The sequence below is a fragment of the Onychostoma macrolepis genome, chromosome 05, assembly GCF_012432095.1.
Source record: "Onychostoma macrolepis isolate SWU-2019 chromosome 05, ASM1243209v1, whole genome shotgun sequence".
Taxonomy (NCBI): Eukaryota; Metazoa; Chordata; class Actinopteri; order Cypriniformes; family Cyprinidae; genus Onychostoma; species Onychostoma macrolepis.
In genome coordinates, this window is record NC_081159.1 from 4,500,224 (window position 1) to 4,514,392 (window position 14,169).

At 37.6% G+C, this 14,169-nt stretch overlaps 4 protein-coding genes across 4 annotated transcripts; 3 read left to right on the forward strand and 1 right to left on the reverse strand.

Moving 5' to 3' along the window:
• The first annotated feature begins 18 nt into the window (after positions 1 to 18).
• selplg (selectin P ligand) lies at positions 19 to 2,813 on the forward strand. The gene is made up of 2 exons (XM_058775027.1): positions 19 to 191; positions 653 to 2,813. The coding sequence occupies exons 1-2, from the start codon at positions 189 to 191 to the stop codon at positions 1,568 to 1,570; spliced, it is 921 nt and encodes a 306-aa protein (XP_058631010.1). The 5' UTR covers positions 19 to 188; the 3' UTR covers positions 1,571 to 2,813.
• A 660-nt stretch (positions 2,814 to 3,473) lies between these two features.
• On the forward strand, positions 3,474 to 6,923 carry tmem119a (transmembrane protein 119a). Its single transcript, XM_058777231.1, has 2 exons — positions 3,474 to 3,601; positions 5,742 to 6,923. The coding sequence occupies exon 2, from the start codon at positions 5,757 to 5,759 to the stop codon at positions 6,429 to 6,431; it is 675 nt and encodes a 224-aa protein (XP_058633214.1). The 5' UTR covers positions 3,474 to 3,601; positions 5,742 to 5,756; the 3' UTR covers positions 6,432 to 6,923.
• Positions 6,924 to 8,674: 1,751 nt separating this feature from the next.
• On the forward strand, positions 8,675 to 10,084 carry si:ch211-191d15.2 (SLIT and NTRK-like protein 2). Its single transcript, XM_058774969.1, has one exon. It carries the CDS (start codon positions 8,675 to 8,677, stop codon positions 10,082 to 10,084), a length of 1,410 nt encoding a protein of 469 aa, XP_058630952.1.
• Positions 10,085 to 10,131: 47 nt separating this feature from the next.
• iscua (iron-sulfur cluster assembly enzyme a) lies at positions 10,132 to 12,384 on the reverse strand. Its single transcript, XM_058775648.1, has 5 exons — positions 12,202 to 12,384; positions 11,537 to 11,650; positions 11,032 to 11,142; positions 10,829 to 10,907; positions 10,132 to 10,720 (listed from the first exon to the last, which is right to left on the reverse strand). The coding sequence occupies exons 1-5, from the start codon at positions 12,301 to 12,303 to the stop codon at positions 10,629 to 10,631; spliced, it is 498 nt and encodes a 165-aa protein (XP_058631631.1). The 5' UTR covers positions 12,304 to 12,384; the 3' UTR covers positions 10,132 to 10,628.
• Between the last annotated feature and the right edge of the window lie 1,785 nt (positions 12,385 to 14,169).

A 14,169-nucleotide genomic window follows, 5' to 3' on the forward strand; every position in this document is an offset into this window, starting at 1 on the left:
TGATATTTAAGTCTCTCTCTTGCTCATTTGTGTTTGCGTCACAGTTTGAGAACCTCCGCTTTAGCCTGATGCTTCATGAGGTTTGACTTCCTGTATTTTTTGCAGCGAGTAGGTTTTGCGACATTGCATTGTGAGTGTGTGAGGGGGCCTAACGTTCCAATTGAACTCCAGATCAACGTTAGAAACGGATGGTACGTACTTTTGTTTTCTATTTGAATTCTATCTAAAATCGGATGTTAGGTTAATGCGGTGTGGTGATTTTTGAAATCCATCAACTGTGGAGTGTACGTGACTAAATATCTGCGAGTAAACTCACTTAAAGATTTCATGGAGTGTGATCATAGCTGTAATTGTGATTTTTTTTTATATTTTAAACTTAAGTACTCAAGTGTGGATAACTATAAAACAATGGCACTTTGTCAGCTGGAAGGACGTAATTGTGTAACCACATGCTTTAGTCACAAACTTAACCTTGTTGAAGTTCCATTGTTGCTAGACCTCAGTTCGCTCTCACTTCTCACCGTCTGAAAGTTCCTCTCCGCTCAATATACTAGGGAGGAATAACCATACAGCATATGAATGTGAACATAAAGTTTGGTGATGTTTTGTGCGTTCTAAAACACTATTGCAATATTCTGTCATTTTTGTGCAGATGGCGATGGTGACTAACCGACTTGGGTGTTTACCAGTTCTTGTTTTGCTGCTGACTTTGAGCACTTCGGTCACATCGAGATCTCTTAGGATGAAAAGGGAAATTAGTCACAATGTGACATCGATAAACACCAACGACACACACAGTACAGCAACCGTAGCTCAAGCCAAGAATGCAACAAGCACCACTGTGGAAACTTTGAAGGCTTTGAGTACGTTACAGACAGTAACTGTAATACCTGATTTAAATATCTCAGCAACTACAGATTACCACCGTGCTCCAGATTTGAACCACACCCAACAAAGCTACACTGCAGGAACCAAGAACCTGACAGTCCACCAGTCAACAAATAACGAGAGTGCTTTTCACACCCAACTTCCCACAATAAATAACAGTACTGGATACATTTCACATACAGGAAGTTCTGCCCCCACATTTCCTGCATCGCTGGAGCCCGGTAAGGTAACAGAGAAGCACACGACAGCAGCGACGACGACAAGAATGTCCACGGATGCAAAAAAACTCACCACTCCAGTTACCTCAACCATCACTAAGAAATCAACCACAGCCACGACCCACTCATGTTCCACTGCCTCTTCTCAAGGGGGCGGACTTGTGAGTCGTTGCCTCATCGCCATTGCCTCGATGGCTGCGGTGACCACCATCTTTATCATTAGCACCATCTGCCTGGCAACCAAACTCTCGGGATACAGATACAGGCATAAGGCGCATCTTCTCCAGGAGACCGAGATGGTCTGCATTTCTGCCCTGATGAACGACAGCGATCACCCGGTTCCAAAGCCAAGACGACATCCCAAAAGTAACGGAGCGTTGATCCCCAATACTGAGGATGGAGATCCTGACGGAGATAATCTCACTCTAAACAGCTTTCTTCCTGATACCGAGGGCCCTCTTTAGAGGTTTAGACCTGTATACACTGAGAAACAGGATGCATCATGGGATTTTTTTGCTCTCATACATTGTCAGTGCTCAGGTTCGACCAGTCAGTACAATACACAGTTTATCTGTGGTACAGGTTTATCGGTTTTCTCACTCAATGAAGTTCTAGCAATAATCTGATGCCTGGCTTTTAAAACAATCATTTTATGATTTGCTGTACAATAATCCACATCTTTTATTTAATCAGTGGAACGTTTTTTAAATGTAAAGAGGTTTGAATGTTATATGTGACCCTGAACTGCAAAACCAGTCTTAAGTGTCAATTTTTCAAAATAAATAAGCTTTCCATTGATGTATGGTTTGTTAGGATCCGACAATATTTGGCTGAGATACAACTATTTTAAAATCTGGAATCTGAGGGTGCAAAAAAATCAAAATATTGAGAAAATCACCTTTAAAGTTGTCCAAATTAAGTTCTTAGCAATGCATATTACTAAACAAAAATAAAGTTTTGATATTTATGGTAAGAAATTTACAAAAGATCTTCATGGAACACGATCTTTACTTAATATACTAATGATTTTTGGCATAAAAGAAAAATCTATCATTTTGACCCATACAGTGTATTTTTGGCGCATTGCTACAAATATACCCCAGCGACTTAAGACTGGTTTTGTGGTCCAGGGTCATATATTTAATCATTTCTTTGTTGAGATATTGTACTACTATGTTCTCTGAGGAGCTCAGGCATTAGTAGGGCTCGGCAGAATGTATTACTGAATATAGTCTATTCCTGTCTGTGGTTCAGCTAGCGCTATATAATTTACTCGAACAGAGTGATGTTTGAGATTATCACAGTCTGAATATAACATGTTATCATTGCAAATGTACATAAAATACATGCCTTCGCATTTAACCAGAAAGAACTGAGCTTTTGCACAGAAATTACACACTTTTCTTTGTGTGAACTTAAGAAAAAAATGGCCAAAGCCAACTAGATTAACACTGCGAAAACCAATATGTAGTCAGCAAAATATTTTTTTTTCAGTTCACATTCAGTTTGTTTATTTGTACTGTTGTATTTTTGTAGTTAATTTCTTTTTCTTTTTTTCATTTTCTGCTATATAATAGGCCATTTTCTATGTAAATATTCTATATGTGTAGGCAATTGAATGTTGTGCAGAATGACATGAAAAAGTAATTGTGCAGCGATTAATCCAGTTATTGTTAACTAATTTTATAAATAAATCATTTAATTGAAGTGACTTGGACCTCTTACATTTTTAAAGTCAATGTGAATTGCCATATGCAACCCATTTTTGTTTAAGGTATATGAGATTCATCAAAACAAGATTTTTAAAAACTAGCTGAAATTACTTGAAATTATTATACGTAAAATAAGGTGGAAAGTCTTTACAGTGTAATGTGACAAAGCATTTCTTGGTTGGATCCACTGGGAATAAATTGGATCAGGAAAAAAAGTGGGTGTTACTATACATACCTGAATTGAGCCAGACCAAACAAAAATAAAACTATGCCAAAGCAGCTATTTAACCTTTGGTTAATTTTATTTTACGTTGCTATGTGACTTCAGTGGAAAGTAGTTTCTGAAGAATATTAAAAAAAATATGAAGATAAACCACTTTATTTGAAATAGCATGCAATGAATAGCATTAAAAAATGTTACAGGATACGGTGATTAAAATGTGAAGTGATTTTTACAGCCAAATCTGTTATTTTGAAACATCTGACTTGTTTTTCGTTTGGTGAATAGCTGAATTGTCCTTGTCCCATGCTTCCATCAGTGTTCTAGAGGAGAGGAGAGAAAGAGAAGGACAGAAAAAGGGAGGAGATGGAGCAAGAGGGGAGGGAAATGTCCTTGTGCAATTATCCAGATTTTTTAGGAAAACCCACACAGTCAGAAGCTTCCATAAGCCTTTCAGGACAACGCACAGACAGCTTTTTTTCTTTCTGCATTTGTCTTTGTTTTGCATACCTGTAGCTTGAAGTGTTGTCAAAGTGCATCAGACACAGGAAGTAACACCAGCAGTGAGTATTTTTACATGTCTTTCATTGAGAGAGTATATTTGATGTTTTATTTCATGTTATAAATAATTAGTTTGCACACTTTACATAGATGTCAGCTCTTATTTAAAATCAATTTTTATCAGTGTCATGCAATAATGCTTGATAAAAAAAATTTATATATAATTTTTTTTATATATAATTTCTTTCTTTTCTTTTGATGCAATCTACACACAGGATATTTTTGCATTTCTGATTTTATTGTAAAAATGTATCCTTATTTTATTTTTGTGGTCTGCACAGAGGATACCACACATTCTATTTGGATTAATTTGGCAGATGAGCTTGCTCTCTTAATCGAAGGAACATTCCTGCAACACATTGCTGAGATTACCTCATCTTGTTCACTAATACAAAACTGCACCAACACCACCTGATTAGCAGAACAGAGAATGTGGTCAGAGCTGAGGGTTAGTCAGTGTGGTTGGCACTAAGGGGGAAATGTTTTATAAAAATAGGTTTTAAAGAAGTAAAGGCATTTGTAGAGCTGACTGTCAATATAGCAATCAATATTTGGTTTACACTGTCAATTCTGATGGTGTTAATTTGGGAATTTCCCTTCAAACCTAACCTGCTACTGGTTAAAGTAACTTATCCATACTTTTTAAATAAATATAAAAATGGTTCACTTTTAGCGTGAACGATTTCTAAATGATTCCACCCGTAATGCAGAGTCTTGACGATGTGTAAAGGATATATGAATATGATGTGTGTGTTCTTGAGCAGTGCAGAAATGGTCTCGCTGGTCTGTGGCCTGTCTCATTGCAGCTGGGCTGTAAATACAGGCCTGTGAGCTGCGGCTCTCCCACGCCTTGCTGCACCCTCACAAATATATATCTGGCTTTTCTGTGGTGAGCGGGTGGCATCAGCCAGGCAGGGAAATTACAAGCCAGGCCTGGACTCCCTCTGCCTCCACCCCAAATAAGTAATGACTGGATTTAACAGGAATAGCTCCTCTCCTGTGAGGAAACAGAAACATGAAAATATGCTCTTATGTAGAGTCTACAGCGACGTGTGTGATACAAGCATCTTCCTTCCTGTGATTCACAGAAAATCGATTGTACCGATAATACAGAGAGTAGCTCTGTGTGAGTAGGTAGGCACTAGGTAACTATTTACCATCATTGAAAGTGGAAAAAATGTTCATTATATTGCAGTCTACATAAAATGATGCAAAGACCTCTATGACCCTTGCAATACAATACAAATTCATTAATCACCAAATGAGCTTAAAAAAAAGTTTTATACCATGGTATATTAATATTACTCCAAGGTACTTCTAAAAATAGAATTCCATTTTTGGATACTTTGTTTTTTTTTTTGGTGCCATTCTGTTTGTGACAAATTTTTACTTTATGCATTTATAATTTAAATACTTTTTTTGGTCAAAAAATATAAATTCTTTTTTTTAAATAAAATGTTTTTTTTGTTTTTTAAAAAAAAAAAAAAAAAAAAAAAAACAACTTCTTGGTAACGTGTTACAATAAGTTTCCACTATTAGTTAACTACATTAGTTGACATGAATTAACGAAAATGCTTCTCAAGTATTTAGTAATCTTAGTCCATGTTAATTTCAGCATTCACTTCTACAATATTAAAATCAAAAGTTGTATCTCTTAATATTATTTGATGGACCTGAGCAAAGATGAGCTAACAACAAACAGTTGAACAAATGTATTGCTCATTGTTAGTTGATGCATTAATTAATGTTAACCAACGGGACCTTATTGTTAAGTGGGTTACTCTTTATTTTAAGGTGTCCTTGTTACAGTGTTATTATACATTTAAGTACTGAGTAATATTAATTAACTACATGTACTTACTATATGGTTAGGATTAGGGTTCGTTTTAGGGTTATTTGCATGTAATTATGCATAATTAATGGTTATTATAATAGTACGTTCATGTAATATGTGTAACAAGGACACCTTAAAATAAAGTGTTACCGTAAAGTGTTATGATCGTCCAATTATGTATTAAAAAACTGCTGTAACCACCTTCATGAAACAAAATGCTGATTTTTCTTTATTTTTTTTTCTTTACTTTTTCCTGTTTCTGTTGGGAATGACTAGTAACGGGCACATCTGTGTCCATTTTCTTTCAGGTTCTTAGAGGAAGTATGTCACTCTCCCTGCGCTTTGTTTGTCTGCTCCTGACTGCTCTCTGGGGCAGCAGTTGCTTCGCCAAGCCCGCCCCATTCAACGTGTCAATGGAGGGTAGCGGGGATGAACCCGAACTCATCTTTCCCATCGCTCGTACCACCCACGTTCCTCCATCCCCCTCACCTCCTCCCAACATAACAGCCACTTTCATCCGCATCAAAGACTTCCTTTTCAACCAGGTGGTGGACTTCCTGAAGGAGAACTTGCTTCTCATCATTGTCGTGACCTCTCTGTTGGTAGTCATCATCTTCATCGTCTGCTGCGCTTCAGCGATGAGCCACAAACGCAAGCTTGAGGCCTACTATCCTCCAAAGACCTACGCACCCAGGAAATACATGAGCCAACCTAGTAAAGCTATGGAGAAACCACATAACCAGATTCAGGAAGGTAAGACCACAACCGCAAAGGCCCTACGTGAACCCACTAAAGCACTGGTGGGTGAGAAGGAAGGAAAAGACCCCCGGCCCAAGCCGAAAGAGGTCCAAAAGGTGGAGGATGTTGAAGAGGTGGAGATGCAGAAAGACGAGCCCAAGAAGAAAGAGGAGCCTCAGCCTACCACCTCAAATGTCACCTCCAGTCAGCCGCTGGTCTGTACGTGCCACCTCAGAAAGGCAAATCACACCACAGCATGAGAGCTTTTTCTGTAACAGCCAGGAATGACCTTGGTCCCAAACTTTTTCTACTGGTAGATATAAATCTTTTGGTAGATATGATGCCCACACTCTTACTTTTTGTGTTCTTTTTACTTTGCAACCTGTGTATGTGCCATCAGAGGAAGAGTGGAAAAAACATGTTTATTCAACTCATTTTGTGTTTCTTGAAAAATTAGTGTGCTAAATGAGAAAGAGAAAAAAAAACAGCGAGTTATTTTTATTATTCATATGGAAAATAAACAACACTTGAAACTATTTTGTGAATCACTTTCTACTTTTGAGTGACTCAAGAAAACATCTTTTTCTGACCACTTTCCTTTCAGTTATATTTTACATATGAAATGTCTATATGCATGGTAACCTGTAATTTATGCTGTTATCAGGTGTTGTATGTGATGACCGTTATTTTATCCAAACTTCATGACTTTCCTCAGTATTGGATTTAATTAGCTAACATTTTGTCAGGTGTATTTTGTCATGAAGAAAAATAAACTCAGAAAATTAACTCTTCTGCTTGGTTCCAAATAAATTAATTGTTTCAGAGATACAGATACACTACTATTCGATAGTTTGGGGTTTGTATGGTTTGTTTTTGAAAGAAGTCTTTTATGATCACCAAGGCTATATTTGTTTAAAATTACAGTAAAAACATAACTTATTTCACAATTTCAGCAGCCATCCTTTAGTGTTACATGATTCTTTCAGAAATCATTCTAATATACAGATTTGGTGCTCAGGAAACATTTATCAATGTCAAAAAGCTGTACTACTTAATATTTTTGTGGAAACCACAACATATATTTGTTTTCATTATTGTTTGAATAAAAAGTTCAAAAGAATGGCATTTATTTTAAATAGATCATTTTTGTAACTATAAATGTTACCGCTTCCTTGTGTTCTCTCTGTTTGTCTTGAACGGCTTGGTTTTGTCAAAAGAATTGCGTTGGTTTGGCTGAAGCATATGAAACTCAAGAGCCCCAGCAACAGAACCCAGCGGAGCATAACGGCGGCAGCTACAGAGCTTTTGTCACATCCATACAATGTCCAATCAATATTTCAGAAGCTCATTCCAACAGGCTCTCAGAGAGATCTGGACATATCTGGCCTCAATGGAAATATACTGGTTGCGATAGAACCAGACAATCATTTTTACATTGTCAATATTAAACTTTTTACGGACAACTTCAAAATTCCCAAGATTTACCCACTATAGATTATCCAACTTCATTCAGAAGTGGAATCATGGGTGAATTCCTTCATGCAAGTTGTTTTTCCAGAAAAACAATCCTCACACCTCTTTAACTACATGCAGCTTTTGTTACAATGATGTTATCAGACTATCATTGATTAATAGCCAGCTGAATGCAAATTAGCCTCATAACTGAAATTAAACCCCACTGCCATGACACAAGGCCAAGTGTTGGTAGCATGTAGTCACCAAAGAGTAGACATCAAAGATATGCAGTGAAGCCAGAAACTTGAGCCCCGAAAAAGAACAGTAGCTCAAGGTCGAATTCTCCCCACTTTAGTCCACAAGGTGCTAAATAATTCTGGAAATACACACTGCTTTCACTTCACTTTTGGTGAGAGTGAGCTCTCTTCACTTCTGAACAATTAGATGCAGACTTGAACATGATTTTGGCTACGGTTAGCGTAACTCTATAGCTTACCGTTAATTCACCTAGTTTTGTTCTTCAGATGGTAAAATAACATATTCCTTGTGCAAAATGGTTATTAAATGTGTTTCCTATTAGAAAACTACTCTACTAACCCAGTGCAGCTTTGTCATGGCAAAAGCAAGTGGAGTGCCCAATTAATTTGCATTGCGAAGAAGATACAAAACAGGTAACTCAAAACCTTAAGGCTGCCATTAAAGTTTGATGGGCCGCTACCCAGAATTTTCAGGGTGAGCACGGACCGTTCTCTGGAAGGGACATGGGGAAAGAGCGAAGAGGTTAAAGACGTGACGCAGATAAAGTGAAAGCAAAGGGTCAGCTGAGACAGGGCAAGAATGGTGAGTACGACATCCCTATGTCATACGTTTGATAATGCATTAGGAGTCAAGCTCAAGAAAGGAAATACGTCCTGGAGGAGCTGCAGAGTCCATCATGGTAATTCATTTTTCTCAACTGATTCATTTGGGGTAAATGAAAAGCAGTTACTAACTTCTACTTTCCTCTTTCCTTTATCCATCCCTCTCGATCTTTTCCTTCAAGTGAGCCATGCGTCCTAGTCTTCAGTGCTGTCTCTTGTTGTATCTCTGTTCGTCTCTCCTTGCTGGCCTTGTTGTGTCCCCCTGCCCCAAAGGCTGCTGCTGTCCCAGTCCTGGTGCTCTGGTTCTGTGCGAGTCTCTTGGCCTGCATACTCTGCCTCGCACCGTCCCCCTAAACACCGCCGTCCTCTCCGTAGCCCGGAATCGGCTCTGCAACGTGGATAATGTGTTCCAGCCATATTCTGGCCTGCAGGAGCTGAGCCTCAGCCACAACCAACTGGTCCGTTTTCCTCGTGGGCTTCCATCAAGTCTGGAAACCCTTCAGCTTCAAGAGAACCAGATCACCTACATCACTGCTGGGTCTCTGAGACAGCTCGGGAACCTCACACGCTTGGATCTGGAGGATAACCGGATACGAGCAATTCAGCCGGGGGCACTGCTAGGTCTGACCAGACTGAAGATGTTGACTCTAAAGGGGAACAGATTGTCTCGTCTGCCACCAAACCTGCCTTCTTCGCTAATACATCTGGATGTGTCAGCGAACTGCATATCTACCCTAGATCTGTCCTCGTTGAGTACACTGGTGAACCTACAAGTGTTAAAGATTAACAGTAACTGTTTGCGCTCTATACCCGAGCGGGCTTTTGATGGATTGTCCCGACTCCGATCATTGGAACTAGCCAATAACCAGTGGGTTTGTGAATGTGACATCTTGTATCTTTATAGATGGCTTCTGACAGACAGGTTACGGATGGCAACGGATCTAGTGTGTACAGCTCCTTTGCACCTCGCGCACAAGTTGTTACTAACTCTATCAGTCGTAGCCATCTGCCCAAAATTTTTTAAACCTGTTGAGAGAATATCAACATCAGTGAATACTGAATCTGGGAAAGTGGTTGAAAGTCATTTAGAACAGACTACAAGTGCATCCATGTTGGTTAGATCTGACACTGCTTGCAACACGAGTTCTTTCAGATGTCGAGAATCTTCAAAACTACCTGAGAGCACAATATCAAGGTCCTTTTTTGGGTCAGACCAGCCCACCTTAGAGAGACTGAGCTACGAAGACTGCCTCTCTCTAAATTTGACATCTTTTATAACCCAATCCACCCAAGTACCCTACAGTCCAGCCACAGATGAAGCAGCTGGTTGTGTGGAGAATTCGACAGGTAAGCCACCAGGAGCATCAGACACGGTCACATCTACTGGTTCATTGACCCCAACTAGAGACATTGAACTCACTCCTCGGATGATACTACAGGCCAGTGACCCAGCGCTCATTGCAATCCTGGCTGTTCTTTGTGTGCTTACAGGACTGCTGATGCTTACAGTGCTTTTGGTACTGAAGAACATCCTTCTAAGAAATCTGAGAATTGCACCGCTTCCACAGGTTCAAGGAGACATTAGCACACATTCATGACCTGTATTATAGTAAATGTTTTGTGTAGAGAATAATACAAAATGATGGATAATGCAACAAATATTTACAGCTTTATTAAGTTCTTACAGCAAATAATACAGCACCAAAGTCAATTTTTTTTTCTGGTTAAAAAAAAAACTGCCAAAACTGTAATGATCCCTCTGAAAATCTAAACCAAGACACACTTCAAATCCCCTACTTTTTTTTTTTTTTAATAAAGTGGTGTAGAGTACATTTACAAACTTTGCAGTAGTATGCATCTGATATAAAGGACATTTCATATGGGAGTAAGAGATCTTTATGAAATAGAGTATTTTAATGTGCGTGATTCAGAGATACAGGACCAAACTTTAATCCAAAAGACCTTCACACTCTGTAAATGCAAGCCACTTCAAACCAGCAACACAAAGGCAGTGTGAATAGAGTAACAATGGTATACACTGGCTAATGTGTTTTCTATCCTCAGAAAGCATATAAACTACAAAAATTTCACAATGAGTCACAATGAGAGTGGGTGACAGTGACTCGTCTGTCAATGAGGACATTAATTTCGAGCTTCCGCCAACGTCTCCTTGTCATCCTTCTGTTTGAGTCTGTAGTCTGCTAATGCAGCCTTGATAGCATCCTCTGCAAGCACTGTCAGAAAAAAAAAAAAAAACTGTTTAAGAAAGAGCATTTGATGTTTTTTTTAAATGTCATTTTTCTGATGTTTACAATCTCAAACAACCACTTTGATACACTTACTAGAGCAATGAAGTTTGACTGGTGGTAAACAAAGTTCTTTGGCAATCTCAGTGTTTTTGATTTTCAGGGCTTCGTCAATCTGTACATGGAAGAGAGAACACTGAAATGTTGGTAGGAATGCTTGAGAGAACAAATATGAAGCACAATGAGATAATCTGATCACACTGTGAATTTATGCAGTGGTCTGAGTCACTATGACTCACCGATTTTCCCTTCACCCACTCTGTGGCCAGTGAGCTCGAAGCAATGGCTGAGCCACAGCCAAATGTTTTGAATCTGGCGTCTACTATCTTGCCATTCTTGTCCACCTGAATCTGTCAGACAGGTTGACAACAAAAAGTCACTGATGTAAATAGTGTTACATATATACATACATATATATATATATATATGAAGAGTTCAGATGCAAAAGCCCCTAAATGCCGTCTGAAGTTTTCATCTAAAATGACCATTTTTATCAGGCTCCTATATTTATGTTCAGTTATTTCAGTTTAATTGCATAGAAAGGACCTATACATTGCCATTAGAGTAAAATTACTGAACCTAAACATAGCAGCCTGATAAAAATGCTCATTTTAGATGAAAACTTCAGATGGCACTTAGAGGCTTTTGCATCGGACCTCTTCATATACACACACACACACATATATATACACATATATAAATAAATAAATATACACACTGAAATTTAAAAGCCAAAAATCTTACCTGTAGTTTCATAACATCCCCACATGCAGGTGCACCTACCAAACCAGTGCCTACATTCTTTGCATTCTTGTCCAGAGAACCAACATTTCTGGGGTTTTCATAGTGGTCCACCACCTTCAGAAAAAAAGTATGATATGCAAGACACGTAAAAACACGACCACATCCTGATCATATTTAACAAAGACATTCATCAGAGGGTGATAACAGCTTACACCAAAAGGAAACGTGCCCTTGATAGATAACAGTGACCTTCATAACAGCGATTATTAATCTTAAATAGTAAATTACTCATTTAAATTTGTATGAGTACTTACTAAAATATAGGTTTATTCACCTGTGGCACAGTTAAGATACTGTAAAGACGTCACTGGTGAGTTTGTAGGACAGTTACACAAGTGGATTATGAAACTAACTGTAAATATGGATGATTGTCATTTTAACTTCGTCAAAAATACATAGACCAGCTGATGACATGCGTTTTCTACTCAGACTGCGGAAAATATTGTCGTACACGTACAATGCTAGTTTGTTTACATACGCAGTAAACTAACGTTAGCTTAGCTAGCAACCCGTTGAAAGTTGTTCTCAAACATTAGGAACTACAACCTAATCATAGATCAATTCCCGTGCCACGGTCGACAGTAAGAAAAACAAGAGACACGTACCTTTTTGTGATAAGAGCAGGCTATTCTGAGCTCTGGTAATGACAAAGCTCTACTGAAAAGCGCAGAAGATGCACAGCGCTTAGCTGCAGCTGCTAACGCCATGATGACTGACTACTACTACTGCATAAACAGAGGTCAACCGAAAGGGGGAGCGCTTTCACTGCATTATACAAGTGCAGGGGTGCGAACCCTAATAAAAACTCACCTGCCTATAGTTTCCTGTGACCCTTCAGACCTTGATTAGCTTGTTCAGGTGTGTTTGATTAGGGTTGATTGAACCAAAACTCCGCAGAGCTGCGGCTCTCCAGGACCGACGTTCGCCACCCTGTACAAGTGTAATAAATCTTACATTAGTGATTTTTTTAAAACTATAAATATACATTTTACGTTCGGATTATATTATATAGATCATTTCTGCCTTATAATTAATATCACCACTGTTTTACACAAGCAAACATTAAACCCTCAAACGCTAGTATATCTGTACCATTCACTGCACTAGCTGCTCACATTTTAGTCATTATTTATTAAATAATATACTTTTCATTTTTGTATTGTATAGCTGTGCATTTCTAAATGCTGTATTTTATCTGTTTACATGCCTTTATCTCGTGAAACTCAAACAGCATGGGGATTTCACCTTGAACTTAAAAAATTATATATAATGTTTTGCATGTTACAATAATAATGTTAGATATTTCACATTTTGCATGCATGTTTGCAGTGTTGGGAAGGTTTGGTAAAGTAACCTATTACTCTGGAAATGTAATAGTTTACAGATTACAAGTTACCCTATTTAAAATGTAATAAGTAGTTTCAATTACTTTATTAAAGTAATGCAACTGATTACATTTGATTACTTTTCTAAATTTAAATTTATATTGTTTTCTCAATTTTTCTAAACAGTTAATCATTTTGAAACATTTAAAGCAGGCAGGGTTAACCTTACATTAGTAGCCTACTCAACACTGATTACTACCAGACTTTCAAAATCCTTCTTCACTTGAATTAAGGTTATAATAATTGAATTTGAAAGCACAGCCACCACAAAATCAGACTTAAGCATTTATTTTTACTTTGAGATTGTTCTGAGGTTAAATACTGATTTAAAATCATAAGATAGTTTAATAGATATATGGTACTGTTTTTTTGTTTGTTTTTTTAAATCAAATCTTTGCATAGCTATGACTGAAAACACAGTCATACAATACAGTCTAACAAAGCCGTGGTAATAAAGCATATGTCTCCCTGGACCATAAAACCTGTCTTAAGTCGCTGGGGTATATTTGTAGCAATAGCCAAAAATACACTGTATGGGTCAAAATTATAGATTTTTCTTTAATGCCAAAAATCATTAGTATATTAAGTAAAGATCATGTTCCATGAAGATATTTTGTAAATTTATTACTGTAAATAAAACAAAACATCATTTTTGATTAGTAATATGCATTGCTAAGAACTTCATTTGGACAACTTTAAAGGCGATTTTCTCAATATTTTGATTTTTTTGCACCCTCAGATTCCAGATTTTAAAATAGATGTATCTCGGCCAAATATTGTCCGATCCTAACAAACCATACATCAATGGAAAGCTTATTTATTTTGAAAAATTGACACTTAAGACTGGTTTTGTGGTCCAGGGTCACATATACTTAAATCCCAAAAGGAAATAAAACAGTTCAGATATTAAATATATAAATCAAATAAGCACATGAAACATTAGCGTCTCATATTTTACAGAAGTCAATGCAGTTTTGGAAGGAAATAAGTCAAATCAGTATGTGAGTGAAAATATTCAGATGTGACCCCCTTTGTAATTGTTAACATTTTCATAAGTAACTGTAATTTAATTACAGCCTGTGTGTGTTTATATGTTAACCACTGTGGTATGAAATGTTCACACAAGTTCTTATTTGTTACACGGTTTATATTGTTATAATGTTTGTATTCTATTATTTTGATCTTTTC